Below are 20512 nucleotides of genomic sequence, written 5' to 3'. Positions count from 1 at the left end.
CCAATCTGAAAACGTGCCTCACTCGCACCTTCCCCTGGACGACCACCTGTTTTTTGCTTCTCCTCCTCCTAATGCTGTCGCTACTTCCTGCTTCCTTCCCCAGCCCGCCGGTCCCTGACCTACTGTCTTTCTTCATTTACCCTTGTCAGCAAATTCCTTCATTCCCAAAGGTCCTTAACTCTTCAGAATTTTGAAAATGATGGCATTTAAAAGAATAATCAATGATCCCGAATGAGTTTCATCCTTCTGCTCAATTTAAAACTCAGATGGCTTTCCTGTTTACATCTACCACTTAAGCTTTCTACTAGACGAAGGTACTTCTTACTTTACCACGAAATCAGGTAGTAAGTTCGAGCACAGAATCAAACAGTACAATGCAGAAAACCACATGTTATAGGATCTTATTTTTAGGGGCGCCTAGGTGGCTCAGTCGGTTAGGTGGCCAACTTCAGCTCGGGTCGAGATCTCGCAGTTCATGAGTTTGAACCTGCTTAGGATTCTGTGTCTCCTCACTCTCTGCCCCTTCCCTGCTCATGCTCTGTATCTGTCTCAAAAATGAACATAAAAAAAAAATTTTTTTAATGAATCATCTGGGGGCACCCACGTGGCTCAGTTGGTTAAGAGTTCAACTTTGGCTCAGGTCACGATCTCACAGTTCGTGAGTTCAAGCCCCATATCAAGCTCACTGCTCTCAGCGCAGAGCCTTCTTTGGATCCTCTGGCCCCCTCTCTATCTGTCCCTCCCCCACTCTCACTCTCTAAAAAATAAATTTAAAAAAATTTATCAGCCTGACAGCTCGGAGCCTGGAACCTGCTTAGAGTCTGTCTCCCTCTTTCTCTGCCCCTCCCCACCTTGCGTTCTCTCTCTCTCTCTCTCTCTCTCTCTCTCTCTCCCTCAAAAAACAACAAATATTTTTTAAAAATTTTTTAAAAAGTATCTAAAAATGAATACTCTAAGACACCTAAGTGGCTCAGTCAGTTAAGCGGCCGACTCTTGATTTCGGCTCAGGTCATGATCTCATTCGTGAGACTGAGCCCAGAGGCAGGCTCTGTGCTGACAGTGCGGAGCCTGGAGGCTGCTTAGGATTCTCTCTCTCCACTCTCCCTGCCCCTCCCCACTTGCATGTGCACTGTCTCTCAAAATAAATACACATAAAAAATTAAAAGTAAAAAAAATAAGTAATAATGAATAATCTAAGTCAACACATTTTTTAGACTCTGAAGCCTCTTAGACCAAATAGCAGTTAACGTGCTGAGGACAGTGCTGGCACCTGTCAGTCCCAAAAAATACAGGCTGAATGAATGCATGCATGCAAGCACTCTTGGGGTGGGATCATCAGGGACATTCGGTTTCTAGATTCTATAATACTTCAATTATTACGGAACATTTTTGTCTACTGCCTCCTGACCCCCCAAAAAAGGGCAGCAATAAAAGTATTTTTAAAGAGGCTCCTAAATCCAAATTGCAACTCGAGATTCAGGGTCAGAGAGACTGGATGTGGTAAGGAGAAGATCTGAAGTGCTATAGAGGCTGGGAGAGGAAGTCCCGGAAGTCTCCAGAACAAGGATAAATACCAAACCTTCTGAATGAAATGAAGAGAGCTCCTTCCCCAGCTTTTCCACACAAGATTACATTATGTGCTTCAAGACATTCCTGACTATTCTCCAATTTGTACCAACTGTGCTATATTCTCTTTGTATTTAGTACGAGATTCTTCTCTGTGAGCAACTTTATGCTTTAACTATTCCTGGCCCAGATTAAGGATAACTGGAAGACAAAGAGGAAAGAGCCTACAGTAACCATCTAAATATTTCATAACACCAAGTCAGATTTAACACACTAAAGGTCGAAACCAGTTACCTGTTGACTATTTGACCTTGCATTTCGATACCTACGCTGTTTCTGAAGATGTTCTTTGTACAATGAAACAATCTAGTGTCTTCACGTGAACTGAGAACGTCCTAGGCTAACTAAGAGGTATCTTACTTGGCTAACCAGGCTCTGATAACGAGGCTACCAGTCTTTCGACTCGCCGGCAGGTGCCATTTTGCGAAGCCGAGTTCTCTGGAAGGCAATGAACAGGGCAAAGCAGGCCTGTCTGCAGCGGAGCAGCGGGGCTGGTGAGGGGAGGGGAGAAGCACAGATCCCCAAAAGAGCAGTCTCATTTCCCTCCTCTCAGCAGATTTCTAATTAACTCAGCTTTGTGTCTGTTATGAATAGCTTCACATGGAAAGGCTCCAGTTCCACATTCTTCTTCATTATGCATGGCTTATTAAAATTGAAATCTCACTGTTTCCAACTCAACCAAATTGATGGTTCAAACTGCTGTGTGCAATGAAGAGTGAAGCATTTCGTTTAAAAGATGGGATCAGGGTAAAGACGGCCCGGATCAAAACTGGAACAGGCTGGAGACTTCGAGGCCTTCGGTTCCAAACCCACCATGTGAAAATCCCGGGATTTGCCTGGGAAAGTCCTAACCTTTCCACGTGGCCGCTGCCCAGTCAGCCAGGCCAGGACAATGGCAGGGCGTCCATCCCCACGGTACCCTGTCCTGAGAAGTCAGAGTTGTGAAGTAGGGAATGGTTTGAGAGAGGCCCTTCCTGGCTGGGAACAAGGTTCCCATTCCCAAACAGTGACAGTTGGCTCTCAGGGGCCCATCCCGCTCAAAAGGAGAGCGTAGGAGAGCTGCCCAGAGGAAGAAGACGGAAATCTGCCCGCCAGGCCCCCTGGGTCGCATACCTGCTCTTCTTCAATCCTGCGCTGTAGTGTTTCAATGTAATGCTGAACGGCCATATAGATGAAGCGGTACTGAGCTTCCGTCTGGACCATCCCTGACCTCTGAGACCGCACCATCTGAATGGTCTTGGGAACATCGATGTCGCAGTCGACACCTGCAAAGCAAACACCATGAAGCACCGGGACAAACTGCAGGGCCCGGATGAAGACGCACAACTTCTGGCAGACACAGAGATAAAGCAAATGTTCCAACTGGACGTGTTCCGAGGGCTACACTGGCCTTCCGGGCAATACAAATGATCCCAGAAGATTAGCTGAGAAGGTGTTGGAGGTCAGGAACCCCCCCACTTTCCAAACGGCACCACCCCACAACATCCGCCAGGACGAGGGGCGTGGGCAAAGACCACCGCTGCATATTCAGCAAAAGACCACAGCACTGGGACCCACAGCTCCAAGGCTCCGTTTTATGTCGAGAATCAAACAGAATCACTTTTGTTCCCTCGCAAACACACTGGAAGTCAAAGTCCTCAGCCTAGATTTTGTGAAAATGTTTTAACATTCGGATTCCCCCCAGGCTATTTTCACCAGCATTTTCCTTCCATAAACTAAAAACAGGAACTATAGCTTCTTGCCCTCCAGATGACCTACCTTTCTCTCTGATGATGTCAATAAGGATATCAATCACAATGAACGTCCCTGTCCGGCCAATTCCAGCACTGTGGGTAGAAGGACAAAGCAATGACAATGGAGTCATTCACGGGGGTTTCAGACTCAAAACCAAGCTAGTAATATTAACAGAAACGATGTCTGCTCTTGGGAGTATTTATAAGATTGTCTATTTGTATTTGAGAATAGATTAGCTAAGAGGGCTTGGGAATTGGTCCAACCTATACTTGGAGCCCGGCTTCTCCTGTACAACGTGCCGAGGCAAGTCCCATACACTCTGGACCCTCAGTTTCCTCATCTGTGAAATGGGGATGATAGTATATGCCTTACAGGCTTGTTATATGCATCAAACATTAGTAATGTATGGAAAACACAAAGCACAGAGGCCGGCACAGAGCAAGTGCTCAATAAACAGTAGCTTTTTGTGTTTTAATTTTTTACTGTTTCTTTGTTTTTGAGAGAGAGAGAGACAGACAGAGCGTGAGCAGGGAAAGGGGCAAAAAGAGACACAGAGACACAGAATCTGAAGCAGGCTCCAGGCTCTGAGCTGTCAACAGACAGCCCGACGTTTGGCTCGAACTCACAAACCATGAGATCATGACCTGAGCCGAAGTTGGACGCTTAACCGACTGAGCCGCCCAGGCGCCCCAACAGCTTTTTAAAAAGGGAATTAAGTTTCACATGCAGCTACTTGTCCAACACATGGATGAGATCTGGGAAACTAAACTTGCCCCAGCAAAACCATGAAGCCCAGATGTGGGCACTAGAGGCTGTAAACTGTGGCGAGAGGCCATGGGCGTGGCCTTCGGAGGCCTGTGTGGGGAGTGGTCCAAAACCTTGAAAGTAAACAAGTATATTATCGGGAAAACATGCACCTTATTTCTGTGGCAGGAGAGAATACAGCCGTAATTCAAGTGATGAATCCTAAGTCACTATATTAAAAAAGGAAACTGGGGGCACCTGGCTGGCTCAGTCGGTTGGGCATCCGAGTCTTGATTTCGGCTCAGGTCATGATCTCATGGTTTGTGGGTTCGAGCCCCATGCCATGGCTGTCAGCACAGAGCCTGCTTGGGATTCTCTCTCTCTCTCTCTCTCTCTCTCTCTCTCTTTCTCTCTCTCTCTCTCTGTCTCTCCCTCTCCCCTGTGCATACTCTCTCTCTCTCTCTCAAAATAAACATTAAAAAATATTTTTAATAAATAGAAATAAATAAAATGGAAAAACAAGCAAACATTACGAGACTACATAAGGGCTCTCTGAGAATAAGGATGATGCTCCCCCCTCTGCCCTGCTACCACCAATACCTGGCAGTCCCACAGGACCTAGGAGAAATACACTCTCGGGGCAAAGTGTCCCTCAGTGCAGTTTATGCATGCCTCGAACAGAGATTAAATTTTTCTCACAGGTAAAGAGCTGCGGGTGGGTAGGTAAAAACAAGCCCTGGGCATTAAGAGACAGGCCAGGCTGCAGCCTGGAGAGGTGGCAGGGGCCAGTCACCTGCAGTGAACTACCACAGGCCCCGCGTCCATAATGCTCTCTTGCTTATGGTGGACCTCCTCCAGGAAGTCCAGCACGCCCCCGGGGTCACTGGGCACTCCGTGGTCCGGCCAGGTCCGAAAGTGGTATTGCCACACGGTTCTCTCTGTATTCCCCTGGAGTAGAGCCAAGAAAAACCAGAAAAGAATTAAATAAATCAAGGGGTTGAGGAATCGCCCCGTTCTGATCTTTCCCAGAGCCGATGTGAGCCAACTGCTCCATTTAAAGGTCATCTTTGCAAGTTTCCCAGATCATTCCTCCTTTTGGATCTGGCTGAGCAACCCTGGAGGCAAGTCTCTGCTTCTGACATAAACCAAAATGTCCAGTATAGCAACACGTTCCTCAGGAAGCTACAACCGGCATCACCTCTCTGAATCCTCAGCGGCAGGCAATGCCTCCTTCCCTCCTCATCCACGCGTAGCTCAACTCCAGAGGCAACTGAGGCCCCTGGGTCCTGGGGCTCTCTTCCCAGCAGATGAGAAAACAGCTATCCCCTCAAGACACATTTGCCTCTTTCTCTTTTTATACCCAACCCTCCTTCCCTCCCCCAAAACATCCACTTTTATTACAGTATCACGGTATTTTAAGATTCTGTGTAGTGCAAAGTAGGTAAAAAGACAGGCTTTGCAATCAGAAGGCTGGGTTTTAGGCCCAAATCCCAGCATTCATTATCACTGTGGTCTCCAGACATCTCTAAGCGTCAATTTCTTCACTTGCAAACGGGAATAATAAGCCCTCTCACAATAACTACCGTGAGGATTAAACAAGACCGATAAACACACAGCCACTACTTGGCAGCAGCAAAAGACTCAGCCACTGATGCTCGTCTAAGGAGAGGGGCCGTTAATAAAGGTCAAGACTACAGACGACCGGCTGCCTGGGTGGCTCAGTTGGTTAAGCGTCCGACTCTTGATTTCAGCTCAGGTCATGATCTTACGATGCGGGAGCCCAAGCCCCGCATCGGGCTCTGCACCAGAGCCTGCTTGAGGTTCTCACTCTTCCTCTCCCCCTCTCTCAAAACAAATAAACATTTAAAAAAAAAAAAAAAAAGAGTACAGAAGACCAAAAGTACCGCGTTCCGGATCTACCCGGATGAGGCCACTGTAGCAGCTCTGTTCACTGCTACGTGCTCACTGCTACATGTTCGCGCTACGGATCTGAGGGCAACCCAAGCTACTGACATTTTAAAGGAGATTTTAAAGGAGAGAGTAACTAAGCCCGGGTCCACCACCAGTGACTTTCAAGACATCCAAGGAATAGGAACCAGAACTAAGAGCTTTTCTTGAAGTACGTGCATTTAATTTACCGACGCCACGATAAAAATTTTTCTCAATGTTACCAGCTGGCTAAGGCTCAGGGGCCACATGGGTCACAGAACAATCAGGGAATGAGACCCAGCTGCCCTGCACATCCATGCTCCTCCTCCTGGGTAAACCTCTGTCCCAAGAGATCTCCGCCAGGCAGTTAGGAGTTGAAATGAGATCGTGTCATAGCACTTTAAAGAAAAAATGTAATGTGTCATATAAAAAGCAGGTAACACGTGACCAGCAATTCTGGAGAAATAGTCTGTCCCGTGTCAGCACCTGAATCCACGGGTATAAAACACAAACCCAAATGCCAAACTTTCCTGTACCTGTTGTTCAAAAATCTCTGTTAACAAGAATACGGATGGTTTATTACTAAAACTGAAGAAAAATCCACCTGCTACTCAGAAACGCCTGATAACAGAAAGATGGGCGGTTAGCTCTAAAACTGAACACACCTACGTGTAATCTCTGGCTAGCGTCCCCTACATCTCTTCCATTTCTGTTGCTTCTGCTGTGCTTTTCCAGCTTCTCTCTCCATCTCTGCAGCAGAGTAAACCTCCCCCCACCCCACCGTCAGCAGAACCACACCCCCACTGACATCAGAAGTTCTAGCAACTGGCCGGGCTTCCAGTTCGCTTTGGTCCCCTGACCACCTCATGGAACTCAGCAGGCTGCCGGGCCCTCGTCTACTCTCCACCCGCCTCCCCCTGCCCCCTTGTTGGGCTTGGGCGCCACATACTATGCTGACAAGCCCCTCCGCTGCATCCCTCCCCTCCCTCCACCCTCACTCCATCCACTCCATCCCCGGGAAAAGCCCCAAGCCTGGGCAAAACCAACCACCCACCTTCTCTGTTTTGTACCTAAGGAACAGGGATTGGTGTCACTAAGTGTTCACGTTCGCCACCTCAACAGGGCGCTCAGCACTGCCCGAAATCGTGCTGGATTCCCCTCTTCTCTGCTATTACTACATTACCACTCAATACTTTTTCCACCTTCCCACATAGTTCGTCTCTGATTCCCAGTTGATGGCCTGGCCTCATAGAGAACAGAGAGAAAATCCGTTTCAGCTCCTTTACCTGCATCTGTGGCCACCTTCTCCTCTTCCCGTTCTGCTGTCACAGAAGGACGAACCCTCCATCCACCACGATGCTCTGGGTCCCACCTCTCTCCTCGCCCAACCTCCGTTCCTGCCTTCCTGCCATCTTCGCTTTGACGTCTCAAAGGCATCTCACAATTTGCGTGTCCAGAAGGCTGCTGACCCTCCCTCCCCCCTCAAATCCACTGCCACCAACCCCACGCTCTCGCTAGAAAACCGGCGGTCATCCTTAGCGCCGGCCTCGACCCTTGTCCACACTGTCGCCAAACCCCTTCTACTCAATTACCTCCAGGAGGTCCCCTTCTGTCCACCGTGCCACCTTTCACCTGGACGATTCAAGCCCTGCCATCCTGCACACCTTCTGCCAGCGTTTCTGGCCTCGTCACAGCACCACCGCCCGCTGCGTTTGGTTCTTCCTCCTCCTCCTCCTCCAACTGCCCAACTGTGCCCCACGTCCCGCAGGCGCCACCTCAAGGCATCCGTCATGTCCATCACTCCTCTTCCACGTTTGTCCTGGCATATTACATGCTATTCATTTCCAAAGGCGGGAATAAGAGGCAAAACAAGAAAGACCAACTGCCAGAGTCCCTGGGATCTGACCTAGAGGGGAGGCCGTCGGACCCGGACCCCCGCAGCGGCCTCCTAACAGGCGTGCTGGCCACTCGGGCCACCCGGCCTGGCCTAACCCCACCCGAGGCTGTCAGACACCTTCCTGGCACGCGGCTCTGTGTGCGCGTTCGCTTGGCGCGCTCACCGTCATGGGCTCCGGGCTAACCACCGCATGGAGTTCGCATTTCTTAACATGAGGGTTAAGACTTCCCAACTTGGTCCCAGCCTCTCTCCAGTCTATCCCCTCCATCCCTCACTTGCCTTCACTCCCCGTAAATCCCGTTCCCCTTCCATCTGCACTGCAGTGCCAGGGCTCACGGGGACACCTCCCTCTGGGAGCCCTCTCTCCATCATCTTCTCCGGTGGGAACCTCACTCAGAAAAGCCCCGCCTCTTCTGAGACAGTCTCCCTGACGCCCCGGCTGGAAGGACGCTCAGCCTCTGCAATTCCATGCACTTCGGATTTGTTACAGCCCGCGTCCGCTCTGCAGCGCGGCTATCTGTTTCTGTGGCTTCTCACGGCTACGCGATTTTAATTCCTTGAGGACAAAGGCTTCATTCGCCTCTGTGTCCCCAAAAGGCCTTGAGAAAGTAAGTCCCCTCTCATCATGAAATTAAAATGAATCCAAATCCAACACCGTTTTGTAAAGTTAGTCACTTCAGCAACAAACTTAAAGTACGTGCGGTTAAGATCTGATGCCATGGAATCTGATCACTAAACAGGCCTCAGGGGCTTTACACTTGCTGCTCCCACACCTGGAACACTCCTCTCCAGACGCTCTAGGTGCCTGGCTCCCCCACCTTCGGCTCAAGTGACACAGCCTCAGAGAGGTTACTCTGATACAGCAATCTCCCCGATTACTCCCATCTCTGGTACCCAGTCACTTCTACCGAAACGTCCTGGAGCCCTTGTAGACTGAGCACAATCGGAAAGCTTAGTCGGTTGTTTATTCTTTAACCTTCCGTCTCCTTAGGCTCTGAGGGCAGGAACTGCACCTGTCTTGTTGCCACTGTACCAGTATGCATCTGGTACACAGAAAGCACCCGACCCGTGAGCGAACGAGAGCATGGATAAATGCAAACGTGGGTAACCCCAGGACCCTGGATTGGTGCACACCACGACCAGCTACCAAAGTCTCTAAAATACGACAATATACTTACTTGTCCAACCTTCGAAAGCTTAAGTTCTCTTAACGTATAGTCATGAGCGGCACTTTCTTTGACGTTCCTAACACGCATGACCCCATATTCTTTTAGAGCACACTCGTCAGGCCAGTATTTGACACATTTACTCTGGAAGGGATCAGAAAAAAGAGTTAATCTCTGTGAACTCTGAAATGAAAAGCCCAAACCAGCGAAAAAATAAATGTGCGAGTCCTGCTTAATAACCAAGCTAAAGAAAATGCCCTGTCTGGCATCTGTTAGAGTTTCAAAGAAAGGGAAAAACAAGTTCGAATAAGAAAAAGCAGGCGCTTGGAAAGCCGGGGAGAAAGGGGGAAGAGAAGTCAGCCTTTGCAGAGTCGTCTGATCTAAGACGCAGGTGAAAAGAGGGTCAAGGATTGTTTATTTATCTCTAAGGAACCAAAGACGCAGAGTGAGGGCCTAGCCAGTTTGAGGGTTCTGCCCAGCCACCGCTAAATTCTGGATTCTAGGGATCTGCCTGTCACTCCGCAGGGGAGCCAAGCAATCACTCTAGAAATGGATGGGCTGCCCAAAGAGCCACCCTGTCTGATTCGCTTCCGTACCCGCGTAGGAGGACTCCGTGCCTTATCTAACCCAAGTGTGAACAGCTCCAGCACCGAAAGGCAGCGATGCGGCTTTGAACCAGCTGCTTTTTCTATATCCAGATCCATCTGATACCTACTACACACGTCACCTCCGCTTAACTGGGTGCCTGGGAACGCCAAGCCCGTAATAGCTGCTGGCTTCAGAGCAGACAAACCGAAAAATATGGCACCAAGTAAATCATTCTTGTTGCCAAAGAGGAAGATATGTAGCTCAATGAGAGAGGAGTCTGTATGTATTTGGTGATGTGTCCTGGGCAGAGGATGTTTTTGCGTTTTGGTCTTTTCTGGGAGTGGACTTTCCACAACCACCAAGATACCGACTGAAAAACCAAGAGACATCAGCCAGAGAAATTTAGCTTTCGTGCTAGGAAGACAAAGAAATTCAGTTATAAAACTGTGGATAAGAAAGCAGCTGCAGGCATCCCCAAAGTCAATGATTAACTGAAAGCGGGCGGGGGGGCGGACATGGCAGAAGGAAGTTGACCAGAAGTATTAACAGACGGTGCAACTTTTTTTGCCTGGCAATGGCTTACATGGTCTTTTATTATTATTCCGAATTCAGCTTTCTCTTCAGTATTCTGTAGATCCAAATACCTCTTTGACAGACTTGATACAATTTTTATTATCCCCAAATAAGCACTTTTAATATTAATGGTACTCAGTGCTGTTGCTGGCCAATCAATTCTGTGACTGTTGGCTGCTCAAGAGACTCAACAGAGAACAAAAAATTAAATCATAACTCTGAAAACATTTCAGCTGACTTTGAATTATCAGCAGACTACTGCGGCCCTCCTCCTAGTTTTCCAAACTCTGACACAGACTTTGGCAGACAAATCCTACAATGTGAGAGCTAATGCTTCAGTTTTTAAACTAAAGCCCAGGAATCAGAAGGAATTCAGAGTCTGGGTTTTCTCCTGTGCAATGGTGGGAGGGTGGGAGGGACCTGAGAGAGCAGGTTGTCAGAACCACCTGTGGAGAGAATATGTCCATTATCCTCTCCATCTGGGACTAAAAAGCATATTCGGGAAGCAGGTGCAGACGTGGGGGCGGGGTGAGGAGAGGGGCAGAGTGATTTAGCCCAGTGTCTGTCTATTCTAGGAGTTTCCGGCAGCTCTTCTTGAAAGGGACGAAAACTAATTCCTCTGAAGTGACACAAGAACCCTTTCTTCATGCCCCCTGGTCCCCTGAGAAGAGGTAGCCTCCTATGAAGCGGACTAAAGGCAGGACAGAGGGCTCAATTTTCCATTCTATACGTAGGGCAGGTAACAGTCACCTGAAGCAGAAACTGGGAAGACGTTTTACCCTGTCCATTAATTCAAGAACATCTCATGTTACTGCACATAGCTGCTGGAGGAAGCCTCTGTTTCACAGTGACCAGATCTAGCCTCAAAGGTTTTCAGAAGTGCTGAAACTACTTAGCACAATGATGAAAACAAAATCACACTGCCCTTCAAAACTGATAGGAAAATTACATTAGAGCACTAAGATCCAAATCACCCATCTGTCTTAGGTTTAACTTGCAGATGACTGCTATATTCCATGAAAATTTTATGCAAACCATTTAAAGTGTAACTACAAAAGAACTTTGACTAGAACACAAAAACACAGAACTTTTCCAACTTAAAAACCCACATGGATGGGCTCACTTCGGGATGAGCTGTTACTCAGTGAGATCTGTCTGCTTCTCTGTAGGTGTGGGATGTTATAATTTTTAAAAACCGGAAAGGTCACAAAAAGTGTAGGGAGAGGACTACTTGGCATAGACAGCTGGGGAGGGGGGTGTACACGGGGACAACCACTCTGGGGGCAGTTTGGCAGAAGTTATTAGAATTTACAACATGCATACCCTATGACCTAACATTTCTTTTTCTTGACATCTACCCTAGAGAAACATCTGCCACACGCACACATACACAAGCAAGAATAAGATTATTCACTTCAGCACTGCTTGTTAAGAGCAAAAACTGGGGGCGCCTGGGTGGCGCAGTCGGTTAAGCGTCCGACTTCAGCCAGGTCACGATCTCACGGTCCGTGAGTTCGAGCCCCGCGTCGGGCTCTGGGCTGATGGCTCGGAGCCTGGAGCCTGTTTCCGATTCTGTGTCTCCCTCTCTGTCCCTCCCCCGTTCATGCTCTGTCTCTCTCTGTCCCAAAAATAAAATAAACGTTGAAAAAAAAAAAAAAAAAAGAGCAAAAACTGAAACACTTAAATGCTCAACACATAATGGTGAAATAAATTATGGTATATCCTTACCATGGAAAATCATGCAATTACTAAAAAGAAAGAGGCCAATATGTACTAACAGTAGATATTCAACCATTCACTTCGGTGGGGCCCAAAATGCACCACAAAATTCATGTATGAAAATACTTTTACATACGGTATTTTTCAGAAATTAGTACTATAGACTTCATTAGGCACCTACAGGTACATAAATACACGCATATACGTCAATGTTGGTATGTTGTGTCTATAGTAATGCCTCCCATACACGTATGTATGTAAATGCCAAGAAGACAGCATGGAAGAATACACATTGCACTGGTCACAGGGATTTCAAATGGGCGGCCAAGGGATGGTGACAAAGACAACTTTAACCATCACGATAATATGTTTGGATATTTATATAAATATATGCTTGAATAATTCAAAATAATTTACAAAACTTTTTAATGTTTATTTATTTTGAGAGAGAGACAGACAGACAGAGTGCAAGTGGAGGAGGGACAGAGAGAGGAAGACACAGAATCCGAAGCAGGCTCTAGGCTCTGAGCTGTCAGCACAGAGACCAACGCAGGGCTCGAACTCACAAACCATGAGACCATGACCTGAGCTACAAAGTTGGACACTTAACCAAATGAGTCACCCAGGCACCCCTTCAAATAATTTTTAGATGTCTACAAGTCATGATAAGTATGATTTATATGACCAGTGAAATCACTACTTGTTAGTACTCCAATCCTTTGAAGGTACTAGATGGGGCTTTTCACATTCCCTTCTGGACTTCTGCTCCTGGATACAATAAAGTAACAGGGATTGGATTTACCCTTCCACCTCAGACAACTAAAAAACAGGAAAAATGAAAAGACATATATAATAGAATTAGTAACAAGGACATTAAAACAGTTATTACAAATATACTCCATATGTCCAAAAGGTGTAAGTTAAAAAGAGAGACAGAGACGGCATTAAAAACGAAAACAGGGGCACCTAGGTGGCTCAGTCAGTTAAGCGTCCGACTTTGGCTTAGGTCATGATCTCACAGCTCGTCAGTTCAAGCCCCACGTCGGGCTCCGTGCTGACAGCTCAGAGCCTGGAACCTGCTTCAGATCCTGTGTCTCCCTCTCTCTCTCTGCCCCTTCCTTGCTCGCAATGTCTCTCTCTCTTTCTCAAAATAAATAAACATTAAATCAAAAACAATCTTTAAACGAAAACAAAAACAAATGGGTGGTGGGCACTAAGGAGAGTACTTGTTAGGACGAGAGCACTGGGTGTTATACGTAAGTGATGAATCACTAAATCCTACTCCTGAAATCATTATTAAACTATATGTTAACCAACTTGGATTCAAATGAAATTTAAAAATTAAAATAATAATGATAATAAGAGATTTTTACATATAAAAAAACCCAAAACGATAAAATTTACAGAGATGAAAAAGATAATATCTGATGAAAGATGAAAAGAGACCACACCGAATAGTCCTAACAGCAGATGATACACCACAGAAGGAAAAAAACCAACCTGAGGACATACAGCAAAACAAACCGTCCAAAATGAAACTGGGGGGGGGCAGGTTTCTTGAAACACCATCTGTTAGAAGTCATTCACCATGTTTTGCAGGGGGTAGACAGCTGCGCAAAATGAGCAAAGTCTCCATGGGCCACAGGATAACGTCAAGCAACCTAATAATATACGTGTAACTGGTGTCCCATGTTTGAAGAAATAATAAACATTTCCAAATTTGAAGAAAACTATAAAGCCCATAGATCCAAGAAGCTCCATGAACCCCAAGCAGAAGGAACATCAAGAAAACTACACCAAAGCCTGCTGTAATCACATTTCTTCTACTCTCTTTCCTCCAGAGGGTCAGAGTAAGCCTAATTCGTTTATTCAATTGTTAACATGGTCAACCTGACACGTCTGATACTTCACAGTTCATCAGAAGAGCGTGGAGTGTACCTTTCCTCTCTCCACTTCTTTCGTCGTCATGACAATCACTCGCGAGTTTTCTTGAAACACCATCCGCCAGAAGTCATTCACCGTGTTTTGCAGGCAGCCTTGTGTGGCAATGTAACTCTTTTTGGGCTTTGAATTGTTGCATTTGGTTTCAAACTCGGGCTAGAAATTTAGGAAGAAATTCCTTTAATCACTGGAAAGTTGCTTTCAGGTCACAAGAAATACAAAACACAAAAGATGGCTAGCAATGTCTGGTCAGAAAACATGGCAGAAAGCAAAGATTACCATGATAATATTTGCATTGATGTAATCTGAAACAGGCTCATTGGGATCACCATCATGGAGGACAACTCTGGTATGATCGACTGGAAGAAAAAGAGACCACAGTCAAAAAGTACTCATTCCTCTTCAGGACATGTCATTTCAAAATAGTTAATCCTCAACCTCGTCCAAGTTTTATTCACTTAGTGATAAAACCACATAAAAAAATTAAATCCTAAATGAGCACAACAATGATCCAAACACCACATGATGCCTCATAATGCGGTCTTTAAGAAGAACAAAGTAGCAACAGCCAACTCCTTGGTCTTGATTATGTGCTGTGGATATACAGGATATTACCACTGGGAGAAGCTAAAGGGTACGTGGGAGCCCTCCGTATATTTTTATAACTTCTTGTGTCTAAAAATATTTCAAAACAAAAAGTTTTTTTTAAAACCAAAGGAAGAGTAAGTATAGATAAATGACATGATGTCTGAGATTTGCTTAACATAATATGGGGGGAGAGGAGGAGCGGAGCAGAGTATAAATAAAACAGGACTAGGCATGAGTTGACAACGCTGGGAGCTGGGCAGCGGGTATGTGTGGTTCTTTATACTGTTCTGTCTACTTCTGAATATGTTTGAAACTTTCCATAATAAAATTGGTGGCTTTTTTTTTTTAATGAAGCACATTGAACTACAACATCTAGCAGATAAGATTTTGATAGTGTCAGCTGACCAAATTCTGTACAAAAGTACATTACTGCGGGGCACCTGCGGGCTCGGTCGGTTAATCATCTGACTTCGGCTCAGGTCATGATCTCACGGTTCGTGGGTTCGAGCCCCGCTTCGGGCTCTGTGCTGACAGCTCAGAGCCCGGAGCCTGCTTCGGATTCTGTGTCTCCCTCTCTCTCTGCCCCTCCCCTGCTTGCACTCTGTCTCTCTCTCAAAAATAAAATAAAGGGGCGCCTGGGTGGCTCAGTCGGTTAAGCATCCAACTTCGGCTCAGGTCATGATCTCACGGTCAGTGAGTTCGAGCCCCGTGTCAGGCTCTGTGCTGACGGCTTAGAGCCTGGAGCCCGTTTCAGATTCTGTGTCTCCCTCTCTCTCTGCCCCTCCCCTGTTCATGCTGTGTCTCTCTCTGTCTCAAAAATAAATAAACGTTAAAAAAAATTAAAAAAAAATAAAATTAAAAAAAAATAAAAATAAAAAAGTACCTTAGTGGTATAGAAATCTGAGCACTCTACCTAAGCAACTTATCTTATAATGGGAATTAGTGATATAGTTATATGTCTTGCACTGCCCATCTCTAAAGAAACAAGACGTTAATCAAGAGGAAGCATCTGACTGGGACTTCTAAGAGGAAAAGGCAACGACACTCTCTTCACATAACTGCAGATGATTGTTCCTGTTGCCTTTTCCTACATCCCTGCATCTCACTAATGAGTTCCATTAGGCCTCCTGAGCAGAAAGGAAAACTTAGACATAAACAGGATGAGGCTGCCCCAAGGTCATCAGGACCATGCTGTGGCTCAGACTGATTCTCTGCAAATTCCTATTGCCTTTTCTCACTATTATGAATGGCTGCATTTTCTCCCATTCTCATCTACACACATTTCAAATAACCGTTTGGATGTGATGGACATATGTACCATGTATGTATCCATATGTACGCAGAGAGAACAAGACTGTCTCTCCCTGTCTCTCTCTCTCTCTCTCTCTCTCTCTCTCTCTCTCTCTCTCACACACACACACACACACACACACACACACGACAGATTTACGATACCTGACATAATGGCTTGGACCCAATGAGACATGAGAGCAAAATGCTCACCAGATCGGCTCATGCATCCCAATAAACTTTGTGCAGTTTCTGAACACCAAAATATATACACATGGATATACAAACATGCCCTATTTTTAAGTTTGGTAAGTACATTATGCGCATGCACTGCCATCAATCTGTATGTCAGATTTAAATTTTTCTTTCTTTCTTTTTTTAGACACAGGATATAAATCAAGAGAAGTTCTAAATGTTCCTTCCCTTCACCCCAGCGGGCCGCCTTGCACAGCCCGCTCTGGCGATCCCTCCAAGAGCGTGGCGCCCAGAGCAGAGACTGTGACGGCTCCTGTGCCAGTTCTCCCGTTGGGATCTTGCTAAAATGGTCGAGAAAACCGGGAGAATAAGAACACCTGCTTTGTGCACATGTGGTGTAATTAAGTGACACAGGTGCAGGGTCCGGTACAGAACAGCCCTCAGGACACGCGCGCTACAACAGCTGTTTACTGCCATCCCTAGGGTCCTCGCCACAGGCCTCCATCCTTCCTCTCGTTCCCTGTGGCTCAACTTTGGCTCTACCAGGCAGTATCTGGGTAATTAAGTGCTTTACGAATCCCTTAGGGTCCTCTTCGGAGCAAAGTAGAATGTACCTGTATCTCCTGTAACTCGAGCTCAGAGGATCAGGGAGCAGAGCAGTTCGGGTCCTCGGGCGGAGGCTGCCTGTTCCCCAGAAGAGGGAACGGAGGCCCAGACAGAGGCGTGTCTTCCCAAGACGCACGGGCCGAGCAGCGCAGTGCAAGGACACAAGTCTGGGACCTCTGAGGGTCATGGTGTGGCCTGCCCCTGGGAGATGGCAAGCCCTGAGATACTCACTTTTATTTTTTTAATTAAAAATTTAAAAAAAAATTTTTTTAACGTTTATTCATTTTTGAGAGATGGAGACAGACCGTGAGTGGTGGAGGGGCAGAGAGGGAGGGAGACACAGGATCCGAAGCAGGCTCCAGGCTCTGAGCTGTCAGCACAGAGCCCGACGTGGGGCTCGAACCCATGAACCCTGAGATCATGACCTGAGCTGAAGTCGGATGCTTAACTAACTGAGCCACCCAAGCGCTCCAATTTAATTTTTTTTAACGTTTATTTATTTTTGAGAGAGAGACAGACCACAAGCGGCAGAGGGGCAGAGAGAGAGAGGGAGACACAGAATCCCAAGCAGGCTCTGGGGTCTGAATTGTCAGCACAGAGCCCAATGCGGGGCTTAAACTCACAATCCATGAGATCATGACCTGAGCCGAAGTCGGACAACTTAACCGACTGAGCCACCCAGGCTCCCCTGAGATTCTCATTCTTAGGCAGACAAAATTAATTAACAAAAGGAAATGACACATTCAAGACCGCCTGGTGGCCATTTTACCCAGCACGAGCATCACAGGAACTCAGTGAATGACATCATCCTTTCCCACCGCATTTGATGATTTTGGAAACTGCTCACAATCGAAAAAGCCTAAGGCCTTGGCTCTGCTAAGAAGACACGGAGCCCCTGGGAAAAGTTACAGGGACGCCGAGGAATCAAACTCTCCAAGAGTGACTATTACTGGACAGAATATTAAATACTTACAGGGTAGGATGTTTTTATATCTATTTTTGTTCTTATTTTCTTGTCTCTGACCCTCTTTTCTGCTGTAGAGAAGTTTGCACTCCTGTTGCTGTAGTGTCTGGAGAGGAAAAAAAGTAAATATTATTGCGTGTCGAAAGCTTTAAAAAAAAAAAAAATCCTGGCTCAGCATTTCTGCTTTAGGAACGTTATCCTCGGAAATGTTCAGAGTTGAATACAACGGCTACAGAAATGCTCATCTTAACGCCGTGTCAACAATGTCAAGAACAATTTCCAAGAAGAAAGGACGGCCTGGACAGCACTACCATTAATTCACACAAACGGGTGTTCTGCGACCATTAAAAAAAAAAACGTTCTTGGGGCGCCTGGGTGGCTCAGTCGGTTAAGAGTCCGACTTCAGCTCAGGTCATGATCTCACGGTTCATGGGTTGGAGCCCCATGTCGGCCTCTGTGGTTCGAGCCCCGTGTTGGCCTCTGTGCTGACAGCTCAGAGCCTGGAGCCTGCTTCAGATTCTGTGTCTCCCTCTCTCTCTGCCCCTCCCCTGCTCGTGCTCGGTCTCTTTCAGTCTCTCAAAAATAAATAAATGTTAAAAAATATATTTTTTTAAATGTTCTTGGAGAATTTTTAATGCCTTGAAAAGATGATCAGAGTAAACATTAAGTGAAAAGAAGGTCAAACTTCCAAAACAGTGTATTACATAAGCCATATGTCTGCATTAGCCTATGTATATGAGAAATGGCAAAAGAATATATACCAAAAAAGTAATGGGAGTGTTTTTTTTTTCAGGGTACTAGAATTATGAAGCCTTTTCTTCATTTTTTTAAACTTTTTTTTTTTTTTTTTGCCTAAAGTTTTTAGTGGATAAATATTTATTAGGACAGAAACCTTTTAAATTTTTAACTTTTTAAAAAATGTTTATTTATTTTTGAGAGAGAGAGAGACTGAGCACAAGTGGTGGAGGAGCAGAGTGAGAGGGAGACACAGAATCCAAAGCAAGCTCTAGGCTCTGAGCTGTTAGCATAGAGCCCAATGCGGGGTTCGAACTCACAAGCTGTGAGATCATAACTTAAGCCAAAGTCAGATGCTCAACCGACTGAGCCACTCAGGCATGCCAGGAAAGAAACCTTTTATTATTTTTTTTTTAATTTTTTTTTTTTTAACGTTTTATTTATTTTTGAGACAGAGAGAGACAGAGCATGAACGGGGGAGGGGCAGAGAGAGAGGGAGACACAGAATCGGAAGCAGGCTCCAGGCTCTGAGCCATCAGCCCAGAGCCCGACGCGGGGCTCGAACTCATGGACCGTGAGATCGTGACCTGAGCTGAAGTCGGACGCTTAACCGACTGAGCCACCCAGGCGCCCCATTATTTTTTTAATGTTTATTTATTTTTGAGAGACAGAGAGAGAGGACATGAGTCGGGGAGAGGCAGAGAGAGGGGGAGACAAAATGTGAAGCAGGCTCCAGGCTCTGAGCTGTCAGTACAGAGCCCGACACAGGGCTTGAACTCATGAGCTGTGAGATCATGACCCAAGCCTAGGTCAGACACTTAACCGACTGAGTCACCCGGCCACCCCTAAGAAACCTTTTAAAATAACAATTATCAGGAACGAAAGTTGGGGCACCTGGCTGGCTCAATCACAAGAACGTGTGACTCTTGATCTTGGGTTGTGGGTTCGAGCTTCACACTGGATGTAGAGATTACTAAAAAACATAAATAAACTTAAACAAAAAAGACTGAGAGCCAATGAGCATTGGTGTAGAGCATATAAATAATGGCTGTGATCATGCTCTTGACTTCATGATCTGCTGCCTACTTTTACCATCGTTTAATTCAGAGCAAGCCACATACTACCTCTCAAATTTGGATACAGTAGAAGCGGTACTGGGTACCACTGGATCATGGGCACGCAAGCTTTGCTCCTCCTATCCCACAAACCCTATGCCCTAGGCAGGCAGCGTGAGTCTGCTTGCGTCTACACAAACACCCACTCCCTACGTTTTCCCCAGCCAGGGAGTAAGGAAGGGAATGTCAGGCTCTTAGAGCAAGTGGTCAGGAGGGACTCCCCTTCAGGGAAAGGAGGTGGGGAATGCGATCTGAGAGAGCCACAGAGGGGCTAGCCCCAGCAGAAGAGCGGTCGTGGGGAAGCAAGAAGGACCAGCTGCAGAAACAGACATGAAGGTGCAGAAGCATGTTCAAGAGGTTAAGGTTTTAGTTTCAAAATTACAAAAAGTACCTCTTTGAAGGACCATTAGTTTCTAAAAAGTCTAATTTGTAAGCGGAATTCACAAATGGGCAAATCAAGGGGCACCTGGTGGGCTGAGCATCTGACTTCGGCTCAGGTCACGATCTCGCGGTTCGTGAGTTCGAGCCCCACGTTGGGCTCTGTGCTGACAGCTCAGAGCCTGGAGCCTGCTTCGGATTCCGTGTCTCCCTCTGTCTCTTTGCCCCTCTCCCCCTCGTGCTCTCTCTCTCTCTCTCTCTCTCTCTCTCTCTCTCAAAAATAAATAAACATTTAAAAAAATGGCAAATCAAGAAAGTGGAAGGGACACTGAATAAAGAGAAGAAAATACATGTGTGCTATACACGTATATATAAATTCCAAAATGGTTAGCCCATCAAGGTTTCTATAAGGAGCAACAGTCAATATTGCATAGCAGTGGCCCCCTAGATTTCCATTTCATTTATGTGAATTTCACAGACAGGTATGAAAGTCGAGATTTTAAATTGCTATTTGGCTCTCAGTTTGAAAATGCAATAATTGGCCTTGACACACAGCTCATAACAAAAGTCGGTACCCAGCTGAAACCCAGGCAGGACTAAACTACAATGTACACAGACCTCGGATGATGAGACAGTCATTCCAATTCTTAAAAGGAGCTCGGATTAAGTAATTAAGGCCATTTGCCTTCTGCGAGCCGGCATTTCCTCTGAACTGTGAGCCAGT

General features: G+C 46.3%; 1 protein-coding gene across 2 annotated transcripts in view; it reads right to left on the bottom strand.

The window, feature by feature from the left end:
• The window catches only part of PTPN11 (protein tyrosine phosphatase non-receptor type 11), an 81531-nt gene that overhangs the window by 14111 nt on the left and 46908 nt on the right, over positions 1-20512 (bottom strand). Inside the window, exons 7-13 of one of the 2 annotated variants that reach the window (XM_081790684.1) lie at positions 17570-17666; positions 14197-14276; positions 13915-14073; positions 9109-9240; positions 4898-5064; positions 3385-3452; positions 2740-2891 (exon numbers count right to left, since the gene is read on the bottom strand). In XM_081790684.1, the coding sequence (XP_081646810.1) occupies positions 2740-2891; positions 3385-3452; positions 4898-5064; positions 9109-9240; positions 13915-14073; positions 14197-14276; positions 17570-17666 (855 nt within the window). The remainder of the gene's footprint in view (positions 1-2739; positions 2892-3384; positions 3453-4897; positions 5065-9108; positions 9241-13914; positions 14074-14196; positions 14277-17569; positions 17667-20512) is intronic. The other variant, XM_060612350.3, reaches the window with a different exon arrangement.

Source organism: Panthera onca, chromosome D3 (assembly GCF_046562875.1).
Source record: "Panthera onca isolate mPanOnc1 chromosome D3, mPanOnc1 haplotype 2, whole genome shotgun sequence".
Lineage (NCBI taxonomy): Eukaryota > Metazoa > Chordata > Mammalia > Carnivora > Felidae > Panthera > Panthera onca.
The sequence above is the reverse complement of the archived record's forward strand: the minus strand, read 5'-3'. Positions and strand labels throughout refer to the sequence as shown.